The 26974-nt window shown below is 52.1% G+C and overlaps 1 protein-coding gene and 1 pseudogene across 1 annotated transcript; one reads left to right on the top strand and one right to left on the bottom strand.

Moving 5' to 3' along the window:
• The first annotated feature begins 9322 nt into the window (after nt 1-9322).
• Nucleotides 9323-11479, top strand: LOC123042291 (cytochrome P450 84A1). The gene is made up of 2 exons (XM_044464771.1): nt 9323-10518; nt 10636-11479. Exons 1-2 carry the CDS (start codon nt 9580-9582, stop codon nt 11296-11298), a joined length of 1602 nt encoding a protein of 533 aa, XP_044320706.1. The 5' UTR covers nt 9323-9579; the 3' UTR covers nt 11299-11479.
• Nucleotides 11480-15908: 4429 nt separating this feature from the next.
• Nucleotides 15909-26974, bottom strand: part of LOC123039487 (probable E3 ubiquitin ligase SUD1) — a 34841-nt pseudogene continuing 23775 nt past the window's right edge.

Genomic DNA, 26974 nt, shown 5'->3' with positions numbered 1-26974 from the left:
GATGCATCAATTTCATTCTTTCCCAAGATTGGGCAACATGCTCATGATCAAGTTGTTTAAAATTCATAATATCGTTCCTAAGAGTGATGATCTTAGCGGGAGGAAAATACTTAGAGATAAAAGAATCTTTGCACTTGTTCCAAGAATCAATACTATTTTTAGGCAAAGACGAAAACCAAACTTTGGCACGATCTCTAAGTGAAAACGGAAATAACTTCAATTTGATAATATTGTTATCCATATCTTTCTTCTTTTGCATATCACACAAATCAACAAAATTGTTTAGATGAGTAGCGGCATCTTCACTAGGAAGGCCGGCAAATTGATCTTTCATAACGAGATTCAGCAAAGCAGCATTGATTTCACAAGACTCGACATCATTAAGAGGAGCAATCGGAGTACTAAGGCAATCATTATTATTGGTATTCGAGAAATCACACAATTTGGTATTATCTTGCGCCATGGCAACAAGTAATCCAACACACAAGCAAGCAAAGAAACGGCAACTGAAAAGAGAGAAGAGATTGGGAAAGAGAGGGCGAATAAAACGGCAAGGGTGAAGTGGGGGAGAGGAAAACGAGAGGCAAATAATGTAAATGCGAGGGAGATGGGTTTGTGATGGGTACTTGGTATGTCTTGACTTGAGCGAAGACCTCCCCGGCAACGGTGCCAGAAATCCTTCTTGCTACATCTTGAGCTAGCGTTGGTTTTCCCCGAAGAGGAGAGGGTGATGCAGCAAGTGTAGCGTAAGTATTTCCCTCAGTTTTGAGAACCAAGGTATCAATCCAGTAGGAGGCTCCTCAAAAGTCCCACGCACCTACACAAACAAACTGAGAACTCGCAACCAACGCAATAAAGGGGTTGTCAATCCCTTCACGGCCACTTACGAAAGTGAGATCTGATAGAGATAGTATGATAAGATAAATATATTTTTGGTATTTTATAATATATATGCAAAAAATAAAAATGCAAATAAAGTAGATTGAAAGCAAATATGATAAGAGATAGACCCGGGGGACATAGGTTTCACTAGAGGCTTCTCTCGAGATAGCACAAGTATTACGGTGGGTGAACAAATTACTGTCGAGCAATTGATAGAAAAGCGCATAGTTATGAGATTATCTAGGCATGATCATGTATATATGCATCACGTTCATAACAAGTAGACCGACTCCTGCCTGCATCTACTACTATTACTCCACACATCGACCGACTCCTGCCTGCATCTAGAGTATTAAGTTCATAAGAACAGAGCAACGCATTAAGCAAGATGACATGATGTAGAGGGATAAACTCATGTAATATGATATAAACCCCATCTTGTTATACTCGATGGCAACAATACAATACGTGTCTTGCAACCCTTTCTGTCACTGGGTAAGAACACTACAAGATTGAACCCAAAGCTAAGCACTTCTCCCATGGCAAGAAAGATCAATCTAGTAGGCCAAACCAAACTGATAATTCGAAGAGACTTGCAAAGATAACTCAATCATACATAAAAGAATTCAGAGAAGATTCAATTATTATCCATAGATAAATCTAATCATAAACCCACAATTCATCGGATCTCGACGAACACACCGCAAAAAGAGATTACATCGAATAGATCTCCACAAGAGAGGGGGAGAACATTGTATTGAGATCCAAAAAGAGAGAAGAAGCCATCTAGCTAATAACTATGGACTGTAGGTCTGTGGTAAACTACCCACAACTCATCGGAGGGGCAAGGATGTTGATGTAGAGGCCCTCCATGGTCGATTCCCCCTCCGGCAGAGTGCCGGCGAAGGCTCCAAGATGGGATCTCGCGGATACAGAAGGTTACGGTGGTGGAAATTCTGTTTCGTGGTGCTCCTGGATGTTTTTGGGGTCCGTAGGTATATATAGGAGGAAGAAGTACGTCAGTGGACGCCCGAGGGGCCCACGAGACAAGGGGGCGTCCCCTTATAGGGGGGGCGTAGCCCCCTATCTCGTGGGGTCCTCGGGAGCTTCTTGACTTGCACTCCAAGCTCTCCGGATCACGTTTGTTCCAAAAATCACACTCCCGAAGGTTTCATTCCGTTTGGACTCTGTTTGATATTCCTTTTCTTCGAAATACTGAAATAGGCAAAAAAAAACAGCAATACGGGCTGGGCCTCCGGTTAGTAGGTTAGTGCCAAAATATGATATAAAAGTGTAAAGTAAAGCCCATAAACATCCAAAAGGGGTAATATAATAGCATGGAACAATCAAAAATTATAGATACGTTGGAGATGTATCAAAGACATTGGTGGTAAGCAGTATGACGATCACCGCCCACAACTCTTGGTGTTCTACTCGTGCATATCATCTACGCATAGACCTGCCTCTGATACCACTGTTAGGAAACGTAGCATGCAATTTCAAAAAAAAATCCTACGCTCACGCAAGATCTATCTAGGAGATGCATAGCAACAAGAGAGGGGGAGAGTGTGTCCATGTACCCTCGTAGACTAAAAGCAGAAGCATTTTCTTAACGTGGTTAATGTAGTCGAACGTCTTCTCGTTCCGACCGATCGAGTACCGAATGTACGGCACCTCCGAGTTCTGCACACGTTAAGCATGATGACGTCCCTCGAGCTCTTGATCCAGCAGAGGGTCGAAGGAGTAGATGAGTTCCATCAGCACGATGGCGTGGTGATGGTGATGGTGATGTGATCCGCGCAGGGCTTCGCCCTAAGCACCGCGAGAATATGACCGGAGGCGTAAACTTTGGAGGGGGGCACCGCACACGGCTTGGAGCAATTGGTGTGTGTTCTAGGGGCGCCCCCATATATAAAGGCGGAGGGAGAGGAGGCCGGCCCTAGGCACACCCCAAGTGGGTGGTGTCCCACTTGGGCTCCTAGTAGGATTCCCCCCCCCCTTCCTTTTACCGGAGGGGGTAAGGGGGAAGGAGAGAGAGTAGGAGAAGGAAATGGGGGCGCCGCCCCCTTCCCTAGTCCAATTCGGCTTCCTCCCTTGTGGGAGGCGCGCCAACCCCTTTTGGGCTGGTTAGCCTCCCTCCTATGGCCCATATGGCCAATATCTTTCCCCGGGGGGTTCCGGTAACCCCTCCCGTACTCCGGCATGTACCCGATTCATTCCAGAACACCTCTAGTGTACGAATACCACCTTCCAATATATCAATATTTACCTCTCGACCATTTCGAGACTCCTCATCATGTCTGTGATCTAATCTAGGACTCCGAACAACATTCGGTCACCAAAATACATAACTCATATAATACATGTCGTCATCGAATGTTAAGCGTGCGGACCCTATGGGTTCGAGAACTATGTAGACATGACTGAGACACCTCTCCGATTAATAACCAATAGCGGAACCTGGATGCTCATATTGGTTCCCACATATTCTACGAAGATCTTTATCGGTCGAACCGCTATGTCAACATACGTTATTCCCTTTGACATCGGTATGTTACTTGCCCAAGATTCGATTGTCGGTATCTTCAAACCTAGTTCAATCTCATTACTGGCAAGTCTCTTTACTCGTTTTGTAATGCATCATCTCGCAGCTAACTCTTGCTTGCAAGGCTTCATATGATGTGCATTACCGAGAGGGCCCAGAGATACCTCTCTGATACTCGGAGCGACAAATCCTAATCTCAATCTATGACAAACCAACAAACACCTTTGGAGACACATGTAGAGCATATTTATAATCACCCAATTGCGTTGTGACGTTTGATAGCACTCGAGGCATTCCTCCGGTGTCCGGGGGTTGCATAATCTCATAGTCGGAGGAATATGTATTTGACATGAAGAAAGCAGTAGCAATAAAACTGAACTATCATTATGCTAAGCTAACGGATGGGTCTTGTCCATCACATCAGTCTCCTAATGATGTGATCCTGTTCATCAAATGACAATACATGTCCATGGCTAGAAAACTTAACCATCTTTGATCAACGAGCTAGTCTAGTAGAGGCATACTAGGGACATGGTGTTTTGTCTATGTATTCACACGTGTATCAAGTTTCTGGTTAATACAAGTCTAGCATGAATAATAAACATTTATCATGAATAAGTAAATATAAACTAACAACTTCATTATTTCCTCTAGGGCATATTTCCTTCAGTGTTGTCATCATCACTTTTCCACAATCCTAGCAGCTACATGTGGTTGGATAGAAATAGTCACCACCACTACACAACCATACCCTTTGCGTCAAATCGTCGTCTATAAATTGTATCTCGCTGCCAAAGTTAAACTAGATGGAGCAAGAGCTGCCAAAACTCACAGAAGAGCCGAATATTATAGCAGCTTCAGATCATCTACAGCCGGATGCTCCAAACTGGCTCAAACGCCTGGGCGGCCCGCCCAGTCACTGACTGGTCCCAAAAAATTGACCCAGATGGACGCGTCAAATCGGCCTCAAACGCCTGGGTTGTCCGGCACCCCTCATATCCAGCCCAAATATAGAGAGGATTTGGGCTGGATATGGGGCGGCCCAGACGTGCTTGACGCGTCCGCCACGTCGGAGCTGACAGGCCCGGCCCAACACCGACCCCATGGCTGCCCCACAAAAAAACCCATCCGGCTCCTCGCTCGGAACCCTAGCTCACTCACTCCCCTCCATCGCTCTGTCCTCTCCTCTCCCCTCTCCAATTCCGATTCACCTGGCGCAATATCCAGCTCCGGCAGTGACTCCGGCTCCGACCTCGACGTCGACAAGGAGCTGGCCCTCCGCATTGCCTTAGAGCGGTCGAAGATGGACACCGAGGATAGCTCTGGATCTGCAGAGTCGCCGCAGCTCCCGCGCCGGCACAACGCGGACGCCGGAGTTGGACCGTCCCGGCCCGCGCTGAGCTCCAGTAGCACCGCCCCCTTCCCTCGCCGGCCGCTCCTTCGTGCAGGCAGCGATGGGTGCTAATCCCTGCGCCGCCGACCCGCACACGCACTCCGGAATCGAAGGCGTGCGCCACCCGCCGCGAGAAGCAACGGGCAAGGGAGAGGGAAGCGGCAGAGCGGGCCCTGGTGCGTCGCCCTAGGATGCCGGGGGAGCCCAACGAGGAGGAGCGGCTCCTCGCCGAGGTCTACCATCGGTCGCTCACGACGGCAAAGACGGATGCTCACCGCCTCCGGAGGAAGAACGCAACGGCCCTCCGGCTAGCCATAGAGCAGTCGGAGCGGGAGGCGAAGGAGGCAGCGGCGGAGGCGACTCGGGTCGCCAAGCTGAAGCGGCAGCAGGATAAGGCCGTCCGCTGGATGAAGGGGCCGGTAGTCCTGTCCTCTTCCGACTCCGACTCCGACGACAGCTCCACCTCCTCCGACGACCAAGATCCTCAACCAGCCGGGGACACCTACAGCTACGCCGGTGACCGAAAAGGGAAAGGCCCGGCGAGGAAGTGGTAAGAAACTCCCTCTTATGTTTAATTATCATTTGTAGTAGTTGAACTTGTCCGGCGATGAACCCGGTGATCTTTTGGATAACGTAAAGTGGGTTTGTGCATTTCATTGTCCGTTTGATATTGATTTCTTTGTCCGTTGTTTGATCATGTAGAGTAGTTTATCATATTGCATGCATAGTATGAATAAAGGATGTTGGATATAAGATACGCGGATGTAGACAGAGAAATATGACGAGCGCCCGGTCGGGCATTTGAGACTTGAGAGGTATCGTACATCACCGTCATCGGTCTTCACCGTCATGCGACGGTGACAACCGCGCCAAGAAGCGCCATGCCGTACATCACCGTCCCACTACACTGCGGCTAGACCTCTTTTCTACGGGCTGCTTTCATACAAACAGATTTTTCTACATGAAGTCAGATCCCATAAATTATCACTTTACAACTAGTATGATGACCGGACGGTGAGGCTGCATGCAAGAGACCGTGAGAGGCAGGTGGGGGTATCGATGGACCTACACACATGCGCGCAGGCGCAGTTGACTTGAAGTCTGAAAGGGATGGCCAGATTATGTTAGGCTGGTTATAGTGGGAGTAACATAAGTACTCCCTCTGTCCGAAAAAAGTTGTCCCAAGCTTGTGCCTCAAATAGATGTATCTAGCACTAATTTGATGCTAGATACATCCATTTGAGGGACAAGCTTTTTCGGACGGAGGGAGTAGTAATATAGATGTCACATAAACAAAAATGTTGATGTGACAAGTAGTTAATGAGGGGAGAGACAAATAGAGTAACCTAATATGTTACCATCAAATAACGTTTTTCAATGCAAAATGAGTCTATAAGACAATAAATAAACATGTGTATGTTACTACATATATGACACTTTTCATTATAAGGCTAGTAACATAGAGTAGTAACGTATGCTTCCCACTATGACCAGTCTTAGGTTATCTACCGTTCGAGGATGGGGATTGGACGGGTCAAAATGTCAACTGATGCCAAACCGAGCAACTGGTATACTCTTTCATATTCAACGAACGAAACGGTGGTCAAGGCCAAGGTTGACATTTTCTGCTCTCCTCCCCTAGAGGTGGAGGAAGTTCAACGAAGTGGAACCATTGAGCTGAGCTGAGCCGACCATGCCATTTTTTTCCCTTCCCGGAAGAAACTACTGTGCTTCCCTGGTCAGATCTGTTTGAAGAAACTAGTAGTCGTACACCCGCTGGTGCAGAGTCGACGCCAAACTACGGTCAAACTAGCTAACCAATTGATTGCTATCATCGCGGGCTCACGGCAAATAGACCTAGTCCACCTCCGAAGCTGACCCTCAAACTGTTCGCATATGCTCGGACAGAGCGATCCGGATAAGTTGTGCCACCCAACACGATCCTGTATCGACCAAGCGGTCTGGGCCACGTTTTTCCGGTAAACTGAAACCAAACATGGGGTTTTACGAAAGTTCGGACAGCAGACACGTAGGACTCCGATATCTCCGACCCACCCCAAAGGCAAGTGGAGCCCGCGCTTTTGCAGCTGCCCGCCATGTTTCCGCGGCAAAATCCACAATCCCTTCTTCCATCCCGCTGCTCTCCACCCAACTCCCGCCCTGTTCTCCCACTCTCTTCTTCCCTTCCGTCACTGCCGCCGCCGCATGGAATCGGAGAAGAGCCTGACGGAGATGGAGGATGTGGTGGGGGTGCTGGAGGATCTGACCATCGCGATCGCCCGGAAGATCAACTCGGCGACGCGGCAAAAGCGCCGCGTCAAAGTGAAAGCCGCAAAGGAGGAGACCCTCAAGAAGCGGGCCACCGGAGGAGGGTGTGCGGGCGGCGTGCTGGTCGTGGACGAGGTGGAGGTCGTGGGCGTGATGCACAGATGGTGTCGCCCATCGTACAGAGCAGCCATAGCCGAAGCATTACAAGGCTCTATACTTCTACGACGCGAAGCAGCTGGGTAGGCAGTCCCGACAGGCGTCACCGTGCCATTCATCGTCAACGTCAATGTAGCGCCGTGCTCTTCTCTGAGTGTTCTTTGTCGCAGCTTGTCCGGACGCGGACGGCGGGCGGGGAGCAAATGGGTGCCGGGGTTGTTTGCTTTTATGCCTAAGGTGGGGGAGCCGACCTACGACGAAGACCGGGAGATGATGGACGTCAATGACAACAGAGGCGAAGGAGTAGGTGCCTATGAGAACAGACATGTGTAATTTTAAATTATCCTTTACTAACGAACATATACGTGATAGCATTGAATGATGTCTTTGAAATCAGAGTTTGCGGACGGGTCATTTGTCCGCGGACAGATGCCGATGGAAATTTTACGGGTCAGCCTTGGAGATGCTTTTATACTACTACTCCGATACACGGAAATCTCAGGATTTGTTACATTATCAGATTATTAATTTTTTTGCGAATGTCATTATCTGGAAGTTGAACAATCTGTTGGAGGTTGACGGAAGAACGTGAAGAATCCACGCAGCTCGGGCGCCGTGTATATGCGACGAAGACACACGAATTCCAATGACTTTGTTAATTTCAACATCACTGGTTCGCCTTGTCTGATACGTTCTCACAGGTCGGTTTGCTGTCACGGACCGGGGGAGTCTGAACGAGTCCTGTGTACGTGGTACAACCAGTAACTGTCTTCCGCCAACATTCAAGGATTGGAGCGAAGCTAGAAACTACAAGAGGTTCCGTTGACTAACTCAGTGATCTCCTGAAAAGATCACTAATAAGGTTTTACTGTCACCTTACAATTCTATCGAACCCATGTATTTGTAACAGATTTTCTTTTTTTTGCAAGGGATATTGTGACAGTTTCTTTACTGGTAATCGACGGGGGAAGCCCGTTGTTTTCCCTCCTCATTTTCTCATTGTGCTTTCGAAATCACGTGAATCAAATAAGATGCCTATGGGTATACTTTTCTTTTCTTTTCTTCAGATTTTCTTATCGAGGTGCAGAATTGTAAGGTGACGGTAAAACCTTATTGTTATTTTCTCAGGAGATTACTGAGTGATATTGATGGAAAAAAACAACAACATGCTCCTGTAGCCGGTCCACCGAAAGCACTTTTCACCCTTAATTTTGTTTCCCACCCTCAAGCAAACAGTGAGATTTAGAAAACTCGACTTTTTTATTTATTTGTGGAAAAAAGAGAGCATCCCGTACGGTTTCAAGTAACTATATAATGTCTTTCTTACAAGGAAAATGATTGATACCAACCAGCTGAAAAACAATTTGGCGCCGGTCGTCTCCTTCAGTTGCCACGCGTCCGCTTCGCTTACCGCAACCTTATCTCTTTCTTCTTGCCTCTTCTTCCCCGCTGGCATGCACAACCTCCTCTTGCTCCAACCGCGATTTGTGGCTCCCATCACCGGTCATCTTCCCTGATGTATGCTCCCTCACCCGGATTCGTGAGTCAGATTCACGGCCTCTATTGCCGGCCATCTCCCTCACCATGAGCACCCGCCCCGCCAATGTTGCAGGTGTGTCACTTGCCGCCAGACCAAATCCACAAGCTACATCCTCTCTCTCTCTCTCTCTCTCTCTCTCTCTCTCCACATGATTTTTCCTACCGACGGATTTCTTCTTCTTCTAAAAAAGCCAAATATGCTTTTTCCAACAAGTGTCTTGTTGCAATGACAATTATGTCATCGAGCAGGCGCGATGAGATTTTCTACAACAAGATATCTGTTACAAAGGTTTCTACAACATGAATTCTGTTGTAAAGGATTCTGCAACATTAACTGTGTTGCAACCGTGAAGGGCGCCGCTTGACCGCATCAGATCTGACAGCTCGCGACCTGACCGATCTTTTCGGAATATCAATCTGCCGACGCATGGCACGCCCCTTCATACCTCTCCTGCACTAGAAGGGGTAAAACAGAATAGTACACGCATATCATCCCAGTCCGGTGCCAGGCCAACCTCTCTCGGAGGGAAGGCCTTATTCGTCTCGGAGGGGGGCTAACAAAGACCGGGGCAACGGTTGTTCCCATTACCATTTGAATTTTCTTGTGCCATGCATCCTCGAGCCTACTCCTTTCCCTACTTCATTCCAGTTAGCAAATCTCACTATATAAATCCGGCTCCTTCCACTTTCCTCCTCAGCTCACTCCACGAGCGTTATCAACATATAGGTTCCCCCACAATTGAATAACCCAACAAAACAAAAAAGCTAGAGCTTCCAGCAGTTTGAGTATCCGTCAATGGTGGGCTTGGCCAAGATCGCCATGGACTGGCTCCAAGAGCCACTGAGCTGGCTCTTCGTAGCCTCGTTCGTCTTCGTGGTGCTGCAGCGGCATCGGCAGCGGCTGCGTGGCAAGGCGCCACCGCTGCCTCCGGGGCCGTCTCCGCTGCCGATCGTCGGCAACATGTTTATGATGGATCAGCTGACCCACCGGGGCCTGGCGGCTCTGGCTAGGCAGTACGGCGGCATTCTCCACCTCCGCCTCGGCCAGGTCCACGCCGTCGTCCTGTCGACGCCGGAGTACGCCCAGGAGGTGCTGCAGGCGCAGGACGTCGCCTTCTCGAACCGGCCAGCTACCGTCGCCGCCATCTACCTCACCTACGACCGCGCCGACATGGCGTTCGCGCACTACGGGCCCTTCTGGCGCCAGATGCGCAAGCTGTGCGTGATGAAGCTCTTCAGCCGGCGCCGTGCGGGGACCTGGCTCGCCGTGCGCGACGAGTCCGCCGCGCTCGTCCGCGCCGTGGCCCGGCGGAGCGGCGAGTCCGTGAACCTCGGAGAGCTCATCTTCAACCTCACCAAGAACGTCACCTTCCGCGCCGCGTTCGGCGCTGACGCCGCCGGCGACGCCGGGAAACGGGACGAGTTCATCGCCATCATGCAGGAGTTCTCCCAGCTTTTCGGCGGGTCCAGCATCGGCGACTTTATCCCGTGGCTCGGCTGGGTGGACCAGGGCCTCAACGTGCGCGCCCGCACCGCGCGCGCCGCCCTGGACGAGTTCATCGACAAGATCATCGACGAGCACATGAGGAGAGGCAAGAACCCCGACGACGTGGACGCCGACATGGTGGACGACATGCTCGCGTTCCTCCCTGAGGCGAAGCCGAAGAAGGACGCTGGCGACGACCTGCAGAACTCGCTCCACCTCACCCGTGACAACATCAAGGCCATGATCATGGTATGGATACCGGAACTCCCATTTCTAATTCACCCGCAAAAAGAAAAAAAGGAACTTCCATTTTTAATTTGTTTGATTCATGGTATGGTGCGGTAAACTGAAGTGTGTATGTGACAGGACGTGATGTTTGGTGGCACGGAGACGGTGGCATCGGGGATCGAGTGGGCAATGACGGAGATGATGCACAGCCCCGACGACCTCCGTCGGCTGCAGCAGGAGCTCGCCGACGTGGTGGGTCTCGACCGGAACGTGGACGAGTCGGACCTCGACAAGCTCCCCTTCCTCAAGTGCGTAATCAAAGAGACGCTCCGGCTACACCCGCCCATCCCAATTCTGCACCATGAGAACGCCGAGGACTGTGTCGTCGGCGGCTATTCAGTGCCCCGGGGATCCAGTGTCATGATCAACGTATTCGCCATTGGCCGCGACGCCAAGGTGTGGAAGGACGCCGACACATTCCGACCGTCGAGGTTTATGACGGGGGAAGGGGAGGCCGCAAGGGTCGACTTCAAGGGCAGCTGTTTTGAGTTCCTGCCCTTCGGGTCCGGCCGCCGCTCATGCCCGGGGATGGCGCTTGGCATCTACTCACTGGAATTTGCTGTCGCGCAGCTCGCCCACGGGTTCAGCTGGGCGCTGCCCGACGGCATGAAGCCGTCGGAGCTCGACATGACCGACATCTTCGGCCTCACTGCGCCGCGCGCCACCAGGCTCTGCGCCGTGCCCACGCCCCGGCTTACTTACCCTTTGATCTCTGATGTTGATGCCACGCACAAGGCGTGACGTCAAGTCGTATGCGCGCACAAAAGTATATTCATTATGTAGCACAATAAAGATGTTTCACTCGATTCAGGGTAACACTATATGAGCTTATATTAGACGACGGGTCCATGGATTCAAAATCGAGTCAAACTTTGTAAACATTGACCAAGCGATAAATCACGAGTGGACATGCGGCCACGCAAGGAGGAAATCAGCTCCGTCCACTCCCGCGTGATTCGTGCACTTATTATACAACCAGCTTGTATAATAAGCATTGTATAGTCTTTGTATTAAATCAGAGAGGGCAGCTGTAAGTCCCACACGTCAGTTGCATGGAACGGCCCGACATGCAATTAATCAGTCACCCATTACAACGGCTAGCTGCAGCCTGCAGCATACTCCTCTCGTTGCCTGCACCACGCTCCTCCCTCTTTAAATCACTCAGGCCTTCTTCTTCCTCTGCCCAATTTGCTTCTACTATTTGCTCTTTCTCTCTCACACACACTTTCTAGCATCGAATCGACCCCTTTCACAACCATGTGTTCATCCATGTCCCAAGCTATCTCTCCACCACCTTCATCTCACGTCATTTCCCAATCAAATTGCATCTCTTCCTCTCATATGCTGCCTCGAGTGCCACCCTATCTACGTGCTCTGGTTCATTCTAGAAGTGGGAGAAACAACTACATACAGTTCTACAGCGCCACATGAGGTCAACTCATATCGCACTCAACAGTCTACTGCCATGTCCCACTTTTCGAAGATAATCAAGCTTTGCTGAAGAAGATAACCAGCCATGCATCAGCCATTGCCGTGCTCTTCCTCCACAAACACGAAAACTTAGTCCCAGGCTGCAATCGTCGTCTACTTCATTTACTTTTCAGTTTAGACCTTATCTCAATCCAAACCAGCCATGCATCAGCCATCAATTTTTTTTTCTCACCAAGGTCGTCAATGTAATAGCTAGTAATTTCAGTTTGGACCAAGCTACTCAATGTATGATCCAGTATTGGCTGCTTGTTATAACTACCCACTCACATTGTAAATGCCTGCCAGCAATCAAGGCACCCAGGAATAATTAATGGCTTCATTTATCCAGTGTACTACCTGCTCAGCCTGTATTCATTTATTAGGAGCAGGTCGTGATTCGTTATCCTTGGCCATAATCACAGTTTGGTATTTTAATTTTGTCACATGTTTTGGACTACTGATTTACAACTGAAATCTTTACATGTATCATTTTCTCACAAAAAAAATCAGTTAGCTTCATTCTTCATTGTTAGCTCGAATCATGAAAATTACAACTTGAATGTAAAACACAACATCAATAAAAAATCAGTACACAGATTCTACATAAAAGTTAAAATATTTTTACATGGCTTATAGAATATTTTTGCGGCTTTGATTTTGATCTCAGCTTCACAATCATACTTGTTTACCAAAAATTATAATTCTCATTGACAAATTAGAGACATCAAAATCAGCTCCACAAATTCCTAAGTGAACTACAAGCAGCATTTAATTACCAAAATGTATATTGAAAGTTTGTCATGGTTGCAGCTAAATTTGTGTGCTTAGTCAAAATGGTAGATTAACTGTGGCACAACGAACCTTAGCCGAAGCCAATCACACTTGCTTGCTCTCCACAGGGACGCAACTTGAACAAGAGCTACAAGGCATGCCATGAGCAAGGCCGATGCTTCTGGACGGCTGCCCCACGTCCACAGCAATTATGACTGACCCAACATGCAAGGGGCGTCGCTATTAGATGAGCCGATATTCATACGAAAACTAAATGAGATCTGGCCCACATGTGCAAGGTATAACATTGTGTATTTATGCTGGCCTGTGAATTACCTGCTCCGTATTACGCAGAGGCCTATATTAAGTAGCAATCGCGATGCACATGCAGACGCTTGAGATTTCGGCATCACGTGCCACCATGTCCCAAAAATCCGCGTCGTTGACCAAGTCCATAGATACTTTTAGATTCCCCATGAAACATATCGTGCATTTGTGGGAGCACTTGCTACAGCCAAGCATGCATTTTTATTCCCTCCGTTCCTGAATAGTCTTTTTAGAGATTTCAATAAGAGGCTATATCCAAAGCAAAATGAGTGAATCCATACTCTAAACTATGTCTACATACATCCGTATATAGCTCGTAGTAAAATCTCCAGGAAGACTTAGAGCATCTCCAGCCGCACCCCCAACACGGCCTCCTCGGACAATTTTTTCGCACCGGCGGCGAAAAAACGGCCCAGTCGCGTCCCAGGAGCCCGTTTCTCGCCGGCGGACCCAGGCCGAACCCGGCGCGCTGGGGGCGCCGGGGCGAGTTTTTTGGCGCGAAATAGACACGGGCCCACCGAGTCAGCGAGACGGCCGCTTCGTTGCCGTCATCGCCTCGGTTCCCGCGGAAATCAATGCCAAGGCTGTCGCGCTGCCGCGCCGGTCAGCCTCCATTGATGCCTCACAGGCGGCGCAGTGAAGACGCCGCCGACGCGCGTCCTGCCCGCTCCGGCCACGCGTCCTCCCGCATGCCGCCTCCCTGCCGCCCCGCTTTGGCTATAAAAGGTGCCCTCTCCTTGTCGGTGAGCGCCACAACCTGCCCCCCCCCTCTTCCTCTCGCAAAAGCCTTCACCCCCGCCAGCGAGCGCCACAACCTCACCCCCTCCCCTCCCGCCGACGAGCAAAGCATGGCCGAGAGGTTCCCAGGCGACGGCGCAGCGGCGAACGGCTTCGGCCGCCGACACCTCCAAGAGCCGGAGGCACGCCTCCTTTACGAGGTCGACTACCCGGCGCCCCCCGACATGCGCATGCCGGGGGCGTGAAACTGAGCGCCGGCGGCGTCCCGGTGCCGCCGGTGCCCGAAGGGGTGGCACGGCGAGCAGAGATCGCCCGCGTCCGCTCCTCCCTGACGGAGGAGCAGCGAAACCAGCCGGGGTACGTGCCCGACAGCGAAACGCTGTGGACGCTGTTCTTCCAGCGCCGCCACGAGGAGCAGATCGCCTCCGTCAACGGCATCATTCCACGCGGTCGCCTCAACGCCGAAGGACGACGCGAGTGGTGGGGCGTCCCCGGGCGCACCCTCGACGCCGTCCTCGACCACATCGAGACCGGCAACGTGCCGCGACTGGAGTACCCGACGCGGTCGTCCTTCTCTCGCCGCCGCGGCGAATGGAGCCGGGTTCGTCCTCGTCGTCGGGCTCCGGCTCGCCGGCCCTCCATCCCGCCAGGCCCGAGCCGGAGGGGACCCCTCTCGGGTGTCGCGCTCGCAGCGGCGCCCTCGTCATCAACGAGCCCTCACCGCCTGCGACGGCACCGGCGAGGCGCTCCCTGCGCCTGGTCCGGCCGAAACCCGAGCCGGGCTTGCTCCCCATGAAGTCGGAGCATGTCGACATGGTGGCCCCCGACGACGAGTTCGCCCTCAAATGGGCGAAGGAAGAATACGTCCGCGAGCAGGTGCGCCACCAACGCCGGGCGTGGAAGGAGATCCAGGCCCGCCGCCGCGCCGAGGAGGGCGGCGTCATCGTCATCAACAGTGACAACGAGGGCGAGGCCGGGCCGTCAAGCGCCCCGCCACATGTCGGCGACCCCGGCCAGGGCTGCAGCAGGGACGTCGCAAGCGAGGCACGCGACGACGATGATGACGACGGCGGCGACTACACCCGCTTCTACAGGCTCCTCGGCATGACGACGGCGGCGGCGACGGCGGCTAGCTAGGCTTTAGTTTGTTTTTTAAGTTAGGTGTGTTTTTACGTTTTTGTACAAATTTCGATGAAGTTTGGCCGAGTTCCTGCAAAAATCGCCAAGTTTGCAAAAAAAAAAACAAACTTTGCCGAACCCACGGTGACCGTGGTTCTATGACTGGGAGTGAACCGAACCCAGGGGCCAATCTAGCGCCGGTTCGCACTCAGGCCGCTCCTTTTCAACGTTCTGGGGGGCCGAACGGCCGGAGATGCTCTTATATTTAGGAACGGAGCGAGTACTACTTTATTCTTAAAGAAAACGAACTGTTCATTATCGCAAGAGTCCATTGCTCCAAAGAAACATTACTGCTAGAGCTGTATCGTTTCAATGCTGCGATACTGGACCAAGCAATTGAGCCATTGGGTTCACCCGGTTGTATTATGAAAGAAAAGAAGGATGCCAAGCAAAGTGGTAACTGAATTCAGTCTGCTGTGATTCTCAAACAAGCACGCAAAATGTGTCTTGTCAAGTTACATATTTGCAGATGTTGAATTCGGCAAAATTCTTCAGCACGGAAAACCGCACCCTGATCTACAAGTTTCGCAGCAAATTTATCGGTCTTGAACCATCTCATTTGCAGCCGTCTTGTCAGCAACGTGTCCGTTTGCGCAAACTGTTGGTTAGCACTCACCATGTCCCTCTCTAAGTGAACTAACTACTACCTACATACTCCCTCTGTTTTCAAATATTTATTTTTCTAGAAATTTCAACAAATGACTACATACGAAGCAAAATGAGTGAATCTACATTTTAAAATATGTCTACATACATCCATATGTTATAGTACATTAAAATGTCTAGAAAATTCCCTTAAAAAAATGTCTAGAAAATAAATATTTGGAAACAGAGAGAGTACAAAATAAGTCCTCAGCAAAGAGTCTTCAGCCTCGGTCTCCAACGTCTTGCACCCTCTGCCCGATGATGCAGCGGTCGTCCCTGATGGAATCGTGCATTTTGACGCCCAATGCCTTGCCAAAACAGCAGAGCGCCCACAAACCGAGGCAGACCGACCATGCATAACGGTAGACTGTAAAGTGCACGTCCGCGGAGAAGCCCAATCTTGGGGAAGATGCCCTTGGTGAGCACATAAGGAACACCCACGGAAGAGGCCAGCTTCGCGGCGATGGGCACGCACACATCTTGAAAGAACCACCACATTGGTCTGAGCTCCGCGAATAAATCCCCCTTGCACGGTTGAGTTTCGCTTTCAACCTTTCGTCGACGAAGGACTTGATCCAGATGCGTTTGGAGAGCCGTCCCGGGACAAATTTGCAGAAAAACTTTAGAACTGGGAAATCATCCGAAGGGTGATATCAGTGATAGATCAACCAGCAAACCCATCAAGAGAGGAGTGATGACCATCTGGCAGCAGAGGCAATCAAGTTACTCAGCTGTAGCATAAACCAGAAAAATAAATGAAGCCACCTAGATTAAATTCCTCACCCATATGAAGAAAACCAGATGCCTCTTCAAAGCTACAAGGCATGTTCCACCAGAAGTCATGCAGGCAGACAAGTCTCTACAGGCGGCAATAATAGCTGACATGACGCACAATCCAACAGAAATAGCAAACAGATCTACAAGAAAATATTTATGAGTAGACTGATGGAGGTTCAGCTAACTAATCAGTCCTATCAGTTGTGTTGAAAGCTTACTAGGTCTGGAGAGTTGATAGTCAAGTCGATGTATATCGATGTCATTAACTCTAGTGTTATTCCTAGCTTCAAACATGTTTGGAAAGTCAAAGTTCCTTTGAAGATTAAAGTGTTTATGTGGTTTGTGCATAAACAAATAATCTTAATAAAGGATAATTTGGTTAAGCGCAACTGAACAGGATCTGCTAGGTGTAGTTTTTGTGATCGGGACGAGACTATCAAGCACCTCTTCTTTGATTGCCCGTTGGCGCGAATGCTGTGGCACACCGTGCAAATTGCCTTTAACGTTACTCATCCGAATTCGGTCAGTACGTTATTTGGAACGTGGCTTGTTGGGATAGAGTCCGAAACAGTTAGACACATTCGTGTAGGAGTATGCGCGTTGTTATGGGCAATTTGGAACTGCAGAAATGATTTGGCTTTTAACAGAACAACAACTATTCATTTTTTGCAGGTTTATTCCGAGCTACAGCGCTGATCCGTATGTGGTCCTTACTCACTCCGACGGAGGCCAAGGTGCGTTTGGTTACTGGATCTGTCCGCTGGAAGATGGTAGCGTGGGATATCTTCAACCGGTTTAGATGGCGGTCATATAATAGGATAGGCGATTAGTTTACCTATCTTCTGTTATGCCAGCCGGTTGCGGCTTTTGGGCCTTTTATTCTTGGCGTTGTGGCTCTGTGTGAGCTTGCCGTTTTATTTGTTTCAAGACCTTAAGACCTTGTTGAACCTCTTTTTATCTATAAATGTGGCCGTATGCATCATTCTGATGCAGAGGCCGGGGAGTCCCCCCTTTTCGAAAAAAAGAAAATATTTGCACACGTAAGCCCAAACAAGATAGGATATTTCCAATGAGCACATCGGGTCGCTTTGGTTCATAGCCATATCTGAAATTGTATCTAAAACTCACCTCCCGCTCCCCCGAGCCCCTCCCCTTCCCATGAGCCTGCGCCGGCGGACACTCCGGCCCCGGCGCCCACCCAAACCCACCGGTGTCCACCCCGGACTCGGCGTCCACCATGGCTTCCCGGGTCTCGCTCTCGGCGGCTTCCTTGGGCTCTTCATCCCCCTCGGCCGCTCCCACCGCGCCGGCCAGGCCACCTCTGCGCTCCATGGTGCTGGTTCCAGATGTCGTCGGCACGGCTCATGGGCCCATCATGCGCGGCGCTCCTTCTGCGTTGCGTGCTGCGCCGGCGGGTGGCTGGCAGGCCGGTGGCGGCCGCCGCCTGGTAGATCTGCCCGGTCGCCGTCCTACAGAGGCGGCGAGGCGCTCTCCTCCGGGCAGATGGCTGAATATCCTGCCCTCCTTGCGGCCTCTGAGGGGCCGCATTCCGGTTGAGCTCGTCAGGTTCTGCTACAACTGCGGGGACAGCCGGCACATCTCCGCCATGTGCACAAGGCCGTCGCTTTTATTGCGGTGCGGTGGGGAAGGCCACATCTCGCGGGACTGCTACGTCCAGCGCCGGCGCCCGCGTAGCTCCTCTCCGGTGGCTCCTTGCCGCCCTCCGCCGGCGCTCCATTAGTGGGCACCCATGCTGCCTTCCTCCCCTCCCCTGGCGGCGCCTGCTGCAGCCGTTCTCCCCCCCCCCCTCGCCAGCGCGGCTGCCTCCGCCGCCGCCGGGGCCGCCGCCTGCTGGCACGGTCCGTCTTGGGGTCTCGTGGTGCCAGGCCGTCCGCGCGGAGTCGGCTGGGAGCGGTGCGGGACCTGGTTTCTCGGTTCCTTTCGAGCTGGGCGCGTCGCCAGCAGTCCCAGATGTGGAGATGGAACCCCAGGTGGACTGTGTGTTCCTGGAGATGGGCCCGGATCTTCAGGCCATGGAGGTGGAGCTTGAGAGGGCGGTGCTCATCACCGTGGTGGGTTCTCGCCAGGCCGCTGATCTGGCTTCGGCCACGGCCGCCATTGTTGGAGAGCTGGATTTTCTGTCCCAGGATATGCCAATTAGGGAGTACTATCCGCAGGATTTCCTTGCCTTTGCCGTTCTGTGGAGCTGAGGAACAGGATGCTCAGGCGTGGGCGCGCAGAGACGCCGATTTTCGACCTCGTGTTTGCGTCGTGGTCTCGCCGCGCTGGGGCTACCGCAATTGCCATGCCGTTCCTGGTACAGCTGGCGCTCTGGGGTGTGCCCGCGAATGAGTGGACGAGGCAAACGGCGGAGGTGCTTCTCCACGGCTTGGGCATTGTGGTTAAGGTGGCGTCCTCGACGGCGACCAGGAATGATATGGAAAGCTTCAAGGTTTGGTTGAGGACGGATGATCCTGCCCGCATCCCGTCCAAGCGCATCCTAGTCGTCGAGGAGCAGGGCAGCTGAGGTGAGCTTGTGTTGGCCGATGCGAATGGTGAAGATGCTCTATGGTACCCTGTGCGTATTACTCAGGAAGGCAATGTTGTCCGGGTGGGCGATTTGGCAGGTGCGGTGCTGCCACCTCCGCCGCCGTCGCCGCCGTCGGAGGAAGATAGTCCTGGTGGCGAGGGTCGGTCATCTCGGGGCGGCCAGCCAAGCCAGCCCAGCCGCGTGAGCCGCCCCCCCAGCCTGGGGCCTCCCCAGCAGCGTCCTCGTCGGCATCGGCCCTGTCACCGGCGGCTCAGGGCGGCGCCCGGGACCTGGATGGTCAACAAAGCAGGTCTGGTGGTTCTGAGGTGGATTCAAACGGTGGTGGTGATGCGATGCTAATCGTGGGTGAGCTCAGTGGTTCAAGTACGGAGAGTGTGGCGGGCCATGCTGTGGGCCAGTCTCCTGCTGATGGCATTGACACGGGTGATGGCCTATCGGAGGCAAGCGTGGTGGGCCATGTGGTGGAATGTGGTAGCTCGTGTCTAGGGAGCGTGTCCGGTCGCGGTGGTATGAGACGGCAGGATCGAGGATTCCAGGTCCAACCAGAGGGTCAGGCTGTGGGATGGCTAGTTGGGCCCGCAGGCTCCAATGGCCAATGGGAAGATGAGGCACGCCCATCCCATCTGGTCTCCCCATGCGTGGGTCAGTCTGATCGGCCTGGGGATTCCCCCACGGTCAGGGTGGCGTCATGGGACCTGCAGCTGCCCCAAAGCCAGTTGGAGGCATCGGTTGGTCGGGATCTCACGCCGACCGAGGAGGATGCGATGAGTTTCGGCACTTGCCTATTGGAGGGCTCGGTGGAGCAGGCAGAGGATAGGACAAGGGAACTGGGCCCACTCTTCATGGGGATGGGGCGTCTCCATGCACGCCATGCACGCCCAATTCTGGGTGGTTTCTCGTGTCGCTTTCGGAACAGCGGGAGGGACAGGAGGATTCGGAGGGCCAAATGCAATCCCCGCAAAGGCGAGTGCAAGTTTTTTGCTCGGAGCTGCGGCAGGAAATCTCACCTCTCGTGGCGCACCCGACAAGTCGAAACGTGACAACCAAGCAGCGAAGGCCATGCCAAAATAGGGCTGCGTTTACGACACCAAGGAGAAGCGTCAGGTTGGCGAAGTGAGGGTGAGGCTCCAAGGCTTCTAAGCAGCAAGCGGCCATAATAAGGAAGTTATGATTGGCTAATGAAGGGGATCAGATCAGCGACGAGGCACTGGAGGCTTATGCACGGCTTTTCGACAAGCCACTTGTGGACTCCCACATTCAGGCGATCCTAGCTCTATTTGGCTGGGATGCATCGATCCTACCGCTGCAGGGAGACGATGATGTGGTGGTCGTTGGCCAGTAGCCACGTCTTCGGTGGATGCGTGTGGGCATCATGTAATGGCATCACAACCGCCAAGATTTTTGGTGTGGAACGTGCGGGGATTAAACTCCCCGGCACGTCGTGCGGCTATCTATCAAGTAGTGGTGGCTGCCAAGGTGGATATCATGTGTTTCCAGGAGACAAAGATGGAAGTAGTGGCTAGTGAGGTTGTATGGCAATGTCTTGGTAATAGATTTGAAAACTTCTATTACGTTTCGACGCAGGGCACTAGGGGTGGAGTTCTCATAGCTTGGGATCCGCTGGTGGTGTCAATCACCAACAGGCACATAATGGCCAACACACTCACTGTTCTGGTCAAACAGGAAGGTGCACTATTATGGTGGTTAACGGGCGTGTATGGACCGCAAGGAGAGAACGAGAAGGTGGAGTTTATGCAGGAAACAAAAGATGTACGCGACTTGCACGCGGGACCGTGGGCACTTGTAGGAGACTTCAACTTACTTGTCAGCCCTGAGGACAAGAACAAAGCCACGATAAACAGAAGGATGATGGCTCGGTTTCAGTCGATGCTCAATAGGCTTGAGCTAAAGGAGCTATACCTTAATGGTCGAAGATATACATGGACAAACGAGCGCCATGACCCGACGATGGAGAAGATCGACCATGTTTTTGTCACTAATGATTGGGAAGATATCTACCCAAGAAGCATGCTTTCAGCACTTGGTTCAGCAACATCCGATCATTGCCCACTAATGGTGGATCTAGACGCAGATTTTGAGGTGGTCAGAAGATTCAAGTTCGAGTGCTTTTGGCCCAAGGCAGAGGTGTTCATGGAGGTGGTTCAACAGGCCTGGCACTCTGTTTCATCACAGGGAAATCCTTTCCTAGTGCTCGATGACAAGCTACATGCTACCGCAAAGGCATTGCAAAGCTGGAATGACCGCAGGATTGGAAACATACGCCTACAACTCGCCATTGCTATGGAAATCATTGCAAGACTAGATAAGGCCATGGAATCATGGTCGCTCTCAAGCCAAGAGTACGGCCTACATAAGATTCTCAAGCAAAAGCTGCTGGGTCTCTGCTCCCTTGAGCGCACCATGGCAAGGCAACGTTCCAGGTTGCTACAACTGAAGGTCGGTGTCGGTGTCAAAACCGGCGGATCTCGGGTAGGGGGTCCCGAACTGTGCGTCTAGGCGGATGGTAATAGGAGACAAGGGACACGATGTTTTTACCCAGGTTTGGGCCCTCTCGATGAAGGTAAAACCCTACTCCTACTTGATTAATATTGATGATATGGGTAGTACAAGAGTAGATCTACCACGAGATCGGAGTGGCTAAACCCTAGAATCTAGCCTATGGTATGATTGTTGTTTGTCCTACGGACTAAAACTCTCCGGTTTATATAGACACCGGAGAGGGCTAGGGTTACACAGAGTCGGTTACAATGGGAGGAGATCTTCATATCTTATCGCCAAGCTTGCCTTCCACGCCAAGGAAAGTCCCATCCGGACACAGGACGGAGTCTTCAATCTTGTATCTTCGTAGTCCAGGAGTCCGGCCGAAGGTCATAGTCCGGCCATCCGGACACCCCCTAATCCAGGACTCCCTCAGTAGCCCCTGAACCAGGCTTCAATGACGATGGGTCCGGCGTGCAAGTTGTCTTCGGCATTGCAAGGCGGGTTCCTCCTCCGAATATTTCATAGAAGATGATGAACACCAGGGTAGTGTCCGGCTCTGCAAAATAAGTTCCACATTCCTTCGTAGAGAGAATAATATTTGTATTAATCGGATCTGCTGACGTATTCTGTGGCGTGACATCATGCCACAGCCAGGCTCTTTATTTGTTTTATTGTTCCACCTCAGCGCGTTTAGCGAGGCGGTTTCCTTGGCACGTCTTGTCAAAGCAGAGATCGTGTCCCCTCATTCCGGGATTCTCATCAATACGGGTGTGGGTAACCCAACCGCACCATTAACCGCGGCGCTTGGGGGATAAGCGAGTTTTATTAGGCCGGTGGGGGGCTCGTAGTTTTGGCCGCCCATATAAGGGGATAAGAATCCGCCCTTTCCATTCACACCCTCTTCCTCCTCTGCTTATCCGTCCCTGCGCGCTCGAGCTCCAGCGCCCAAGCCTGCACTTCCCACCTCAACCTTCTCCAACCATGTCAGGAGCGGGAGGTAGATGGATGGCCTCCTCTGTCACGGAGGGACAAATCAAAAACCTGAGGAAGGCCGGATACTTGTCTAATGACATCGCGCACCGGCTCCCAGATGCGGGGCAACTCATCCCCACCCCCAGGCCCCATGAGAGGGTTGTCTTTCTTCCCCATTTCCTCCGCGGACTGGGTTTTCCTATTCACCCATTCGTCCGGGGGCTCATGTTCTACTACGGCCTGGACTTCCACGACCTGGCCCCGAACTTCATCCTCAATATCTAGGCGTTTATCGTCGTGTGCGAGGCCTTCTTCCGCATCCAACCCCACTTTGGCCTATGGCTGAAGATCTTCAGCGTCAAGCCGAAGGTCGTGCAAGGCCGATAGGCGGAATGCGGAGGTGCCATGGTGGGCAAGATAGCCAACGTCACCTGGCTCGAGGGTGCCTTCGTGGAAACCATCAAAGGGTGGCAATCTGGGTGGTTTTATATTACCGAGCCGCGTGACCCTAAATGGGCAACGGCCCCTGAATTTCGATCCGGCATCCCCACCCGACTCACATCTTGGAAAGAGACGGGCCTGTCGTGGGGCAATCCGGAAGAGGTGACCGGACTCCAAACCTGCGTCCGAGACCTGGTGGCCAAGAAGGTCAAACTTGTCAACGTGGTCCAGGTCATGCTCTTCCGCCGGATCCTCCCGTGTCAACGACGGGACTTCAATTTGTGGGAGTTCGACCCGGCCCAGCACCAGACTCTATCCCGGCTCTTCGAAACGAAGCACGAGGACGCCTGGAAGGTGCTTTTCAAAAGCTCCGAGGTCTCCCCTCCCGTCATCGAGGATCGTGGGTTCTGCACCAAATGCCAAGCCTCTGAAGTAAGCTTACCTTTAGTCCCTTACGGGATATCCGCATTTCATAGTGTGACCTTATGTGGGATCTAAACTCCCATTCCTTTGACAGGATTGGAAGAGGACATTCGGACAGTTTGACTGTCCGGCCCATTTTCCCGAAGGCCCAGTAGACGCACACTTAGCGAAGCTACTGGTTCCGGCACCGCATGTGGTGCCGGAGAAGAAGGCCAAGGAGAAGGCCACGGGGACCCGAAAGAGTTCCCGACGCCCGGTGTCGTCGGATTTGCCCGACGGCTCCAACGCGCCCTTCGCCTCTGAAGATGAGGAGGAGGGAGAAGAAGATGCCTCTCCCCCTCCAGCGGGGGGAGGAAAGAAGAGAAAGGCCACCCCAACTGGGGAAGCCGGAGGGTCCAAGAAGGGGAAGTCCCTTCTGCCGGACTACGCCCCCGATGCCAAAGACGGCGGAGAGGACTGGCCATCCAGGGTCAAGCCCCTGGAAAAGTCGTAAGTGTCCGGCTACCCGAATAAATTATTGCACTCTTTTATTATTTGATAGCTTCTAACACCGAAGCTAATCATGCAGTCCGCCTAGAGCTCAGCTCGGCGATTCGTCGAGCGGATCTCTGAATTCATCGGATGTGAATAGCGCTTCACTTCCGACGGCCTCCTACCCTCTCCCTACAGATGATGCGGAGGCGGAGTCCCGTAGGGGACAAAACCAGGAGGAGGTGGTCCTGGAAGCGCCACAAGGCGACCTTCCGGACTCCCAGCCCAAAGGGGATAAAGCCCCTGAGGGATCTAAGTCTGGCCCTGGGCCGAACACTGCTCCGGAACCATCAGTGGTTCCAGAGCCCGACAGGCGGCGCCTTTACAAGAAGGGCAAGTCCGCGACGCCGGCGACTTCCGTCCACCCGGAGGCGCCGGACAATTTGCTGGAGGCGCTCAACGGCGCCTCTATCGACGAATAACACCGCACTGTTATGAGTGCGGTGATTCAGAAGGTTCAGTCCGCCAAGAGCGGGCTGACGGAAGCCTGCACAAGCCTGTTAACGGGCTTTGAGGTATGTGTTCAAAAACATATATAAAAAATGTTACCGCATAGATAGTAGCCCCTGATGCTTAGTTCGGTGTTCGGGAAGAAAAGCCAAACTGAGTATCTTAAAAGATATACGCAGGAGTCTAATAGAAATATGTCAATATGGGAATGCAGGCTACACTGCTGACCTCTGCCGCACTGACTGCGGAGGTCAATGCCTTAAAGGAAAGCCTCGAGCGGTCCGAGAGCGAGCTCGGCCGTGCCAAGAAGCAGCTCGAGGATAAAGAGGGTACGTAGTATCTCCTCTAAATGTATATAGAAATACTTGGTTGCATAATAATAATAATAACAGGACCAACGTTAATGTTTCAGGAGCCACGACCGAGGTAGCGACCCTGAAAGAGGTGGTCTCCAAGGCCGAAAAGAGTGCGGCCTTGGAGCGCGCCGAGCGAGAGAAGCAGGAGGCGCGGTGGCGGAGGTGCGGCAAGAGTTCCAGGCTCTCGTGGAAAAACACGATAGTTTGGAGCGTGACTCGAAGACTCAAGAGTCCGAGCTTGCCTTGGCTCTTGAGAGTGCCAAGACTGCTAAGGCCGAAGCCTAGAAGGCCCTTCAGGAGATCGAGGCAATGAAGAAGATAGCAGCGGGTAAGGCATTCTTTATGCAAAGAAAAAATATAAAAGTTAATTATCTGCTACATACCCGAATCCGGAGCTCTCCAGGAACGTTCGCCGATCTGCCCCGTAGTGTGTCTGATGCCGCTGCATACTACCGAGCCGAAGAGGGGAGCTCGACGGAAAAAGTGTTCTGGTCTCAGTATGCTGAGGCCGAACATCCGGTTCCCCTGAGCGACCAGCTGAAGCAGCTGGTTGAGCTCCACAAGGTGGCCGAACAGGCCAGGAAGGACCTGATAGCTCGGCTGTGTCCTAGAGAAGTCATGCCTAGGAGCTACTTCGGTCTGGTGCGGCGGATGGTGGACGCGTGTCCGTGGATTGAGGTCGTCAAGCGCTCTGTTTGTATTGAAGGTGCCCGTCGGGCCCTTGCCCGTGCTAAGGTGCACTGGGGCAAGCTAGATGCGGAGAGGCTGTTGACGGACACGCCACCGCCGGGCAAGGAGTATCGTACGCCTGAGATGTATTATAATGGCGTTCTGAAGGGTGCCCGCCGCATAGTGGATGAGTGCTCCAAAGATGTAATTTTTGAGTAAACTCGCATTTGTTATCCTGTACGCTGAAGCTTTGTTCATATGCGTTAAGCAACGCTTGTTAATTGAAAATATCACCTTCTGTGCGGCCGTTTATCAAATCTGAGAGATGCAAGTCGTCGGCTTCGACCCCCATGCCACGAGTGCTGGGGTGTTCGGGATAAACCTGAGCGCTCTTGTTCCCATTCTTGGGTCCATCTAGGGAGGCGTTCAGCACATCGAACCAGGCCGTCGGACTTATAATGCTTTATCACTCTCACTTAGCCATAGAATTCTATAATTTTAAATTTCGGCGAAGCCCCTAGTATTCGGAAGACCGAGTTTGGGGCGCTATCCATGCCTAGGCCAGATAAGTCCGGTTCTTCGCTTGAAGCAGCATAAGTCTTTAAGGACTCGAAAAAACCTTGCGAACAGCGACCGGTCTCTCGCACTATCATGACAGTCAGTTTTAGATTTCTCTACTGAGGTGTTAACCCAGCTCAACTGGGGCACAATCGCAGTAGTTCTCCCAGCGCTACCTTAGCCAACAATGCGGAATGTAAGGTACCAAAACATGGGAGCCGGGCAAACCCAACTATTGACCAAAGACATGATTCGGAGCCGATGCATATAGTGCTATAAGTTCGGGGTGCCGCACTTGTTAGAGTGTTCGGTCTTCTCACACCATGTTATGGGGTGTTGTAAGCCCCTGGTGTATTATCCGTGCCAAAGTGTACGGTTGCATAGTGTCATGACTGAACATGTTTGCATATAAAAATAGATAAGTACAATAATAGGTAAGAGCTATGTATTGTTTATTAAAAAAGGGCTGCTGCGAAAGTAGAACGATACAAAAAGTGCGGTAAGCAAGAGATGGGGGTATTTGACATATTCCCCTTCAGGGGCAAGCTGCAGGATTATAAGAGAAACAGGTATTAAACTCGTTATAGAGACCACCTTGACTTTTGACGTAGCTTGCTTCCTCCCTGTCTATTGCGTCGTTGGTTCGGCGATAGTATTACCGGATAGGCCTTCCGAATAGTTGGGTCCTGAAAGTGTGTGAAAAAGGAAAACAGCGAAATAGGGAGCCCCCTAGTGCGGTTAAGCCGCATTCTGGGCGTGCCGTTGTTGTGCCCCTCCCCTTATGCCCATGGTATCTCTAAGGCGTAATTATGTACGCGTGGTACCAGCATTGCCGTTTGGCGGGGGCTGGGGTCGGGGTCGCACTGCTATGCTTGCTCGGAACGTGCCAGCCGGATTTGTTGTAGGTTACTTCGGGCTCACTTGACTCTGTCCGGACGTTTGGCGCCTGGATTGGAGAACTGCCTTGAGAGGCTACTCTGTACTTCCACCGCCAGGGCCGCCGTGTGCTCCTCCGTTCGGAGAGAGCGTTCTGTGTTTCCATTTACCGTGATGGCTC

This window comes from Triticum aestivum, chromosome 2B (genome assembly GCF_018294505.1).
Source record: "Triticum aestivum cultivar Chinese Spring chromosome 2B, IWGSC CS RefSeq v2.1, whole genome shotgun sequence".
Taxonomy (NCBI): domain Eukaryota; kingdom Viridiplantae; phylum Streptophyta; class Magnoliopsida; order Poales; family Poaceae; genus Triticum; species Triticum aestivum.
Note: the sequence above shows the minus strand (reverse complement) of the source record. Positions and strands in the feature narration are given on the sequence as shown.

Excerpts from the sequence above, each read along its gene's own strand:
- LOC123042291 (XM_044464771.1), top strand. The coding sequence starts at position 9,580 with ATGGTGGGCTTGGCCAAGATCGCCATGGACTGGCTCCAAGAGCCACTG. Across the intron at positions 10,519-10,635 it reads ACATCAAGGCCATGATCATG|GACGTGATGTTTGGTGGCAC; the intron begins GTATGGATACCG and ends TGTATGTGACAG.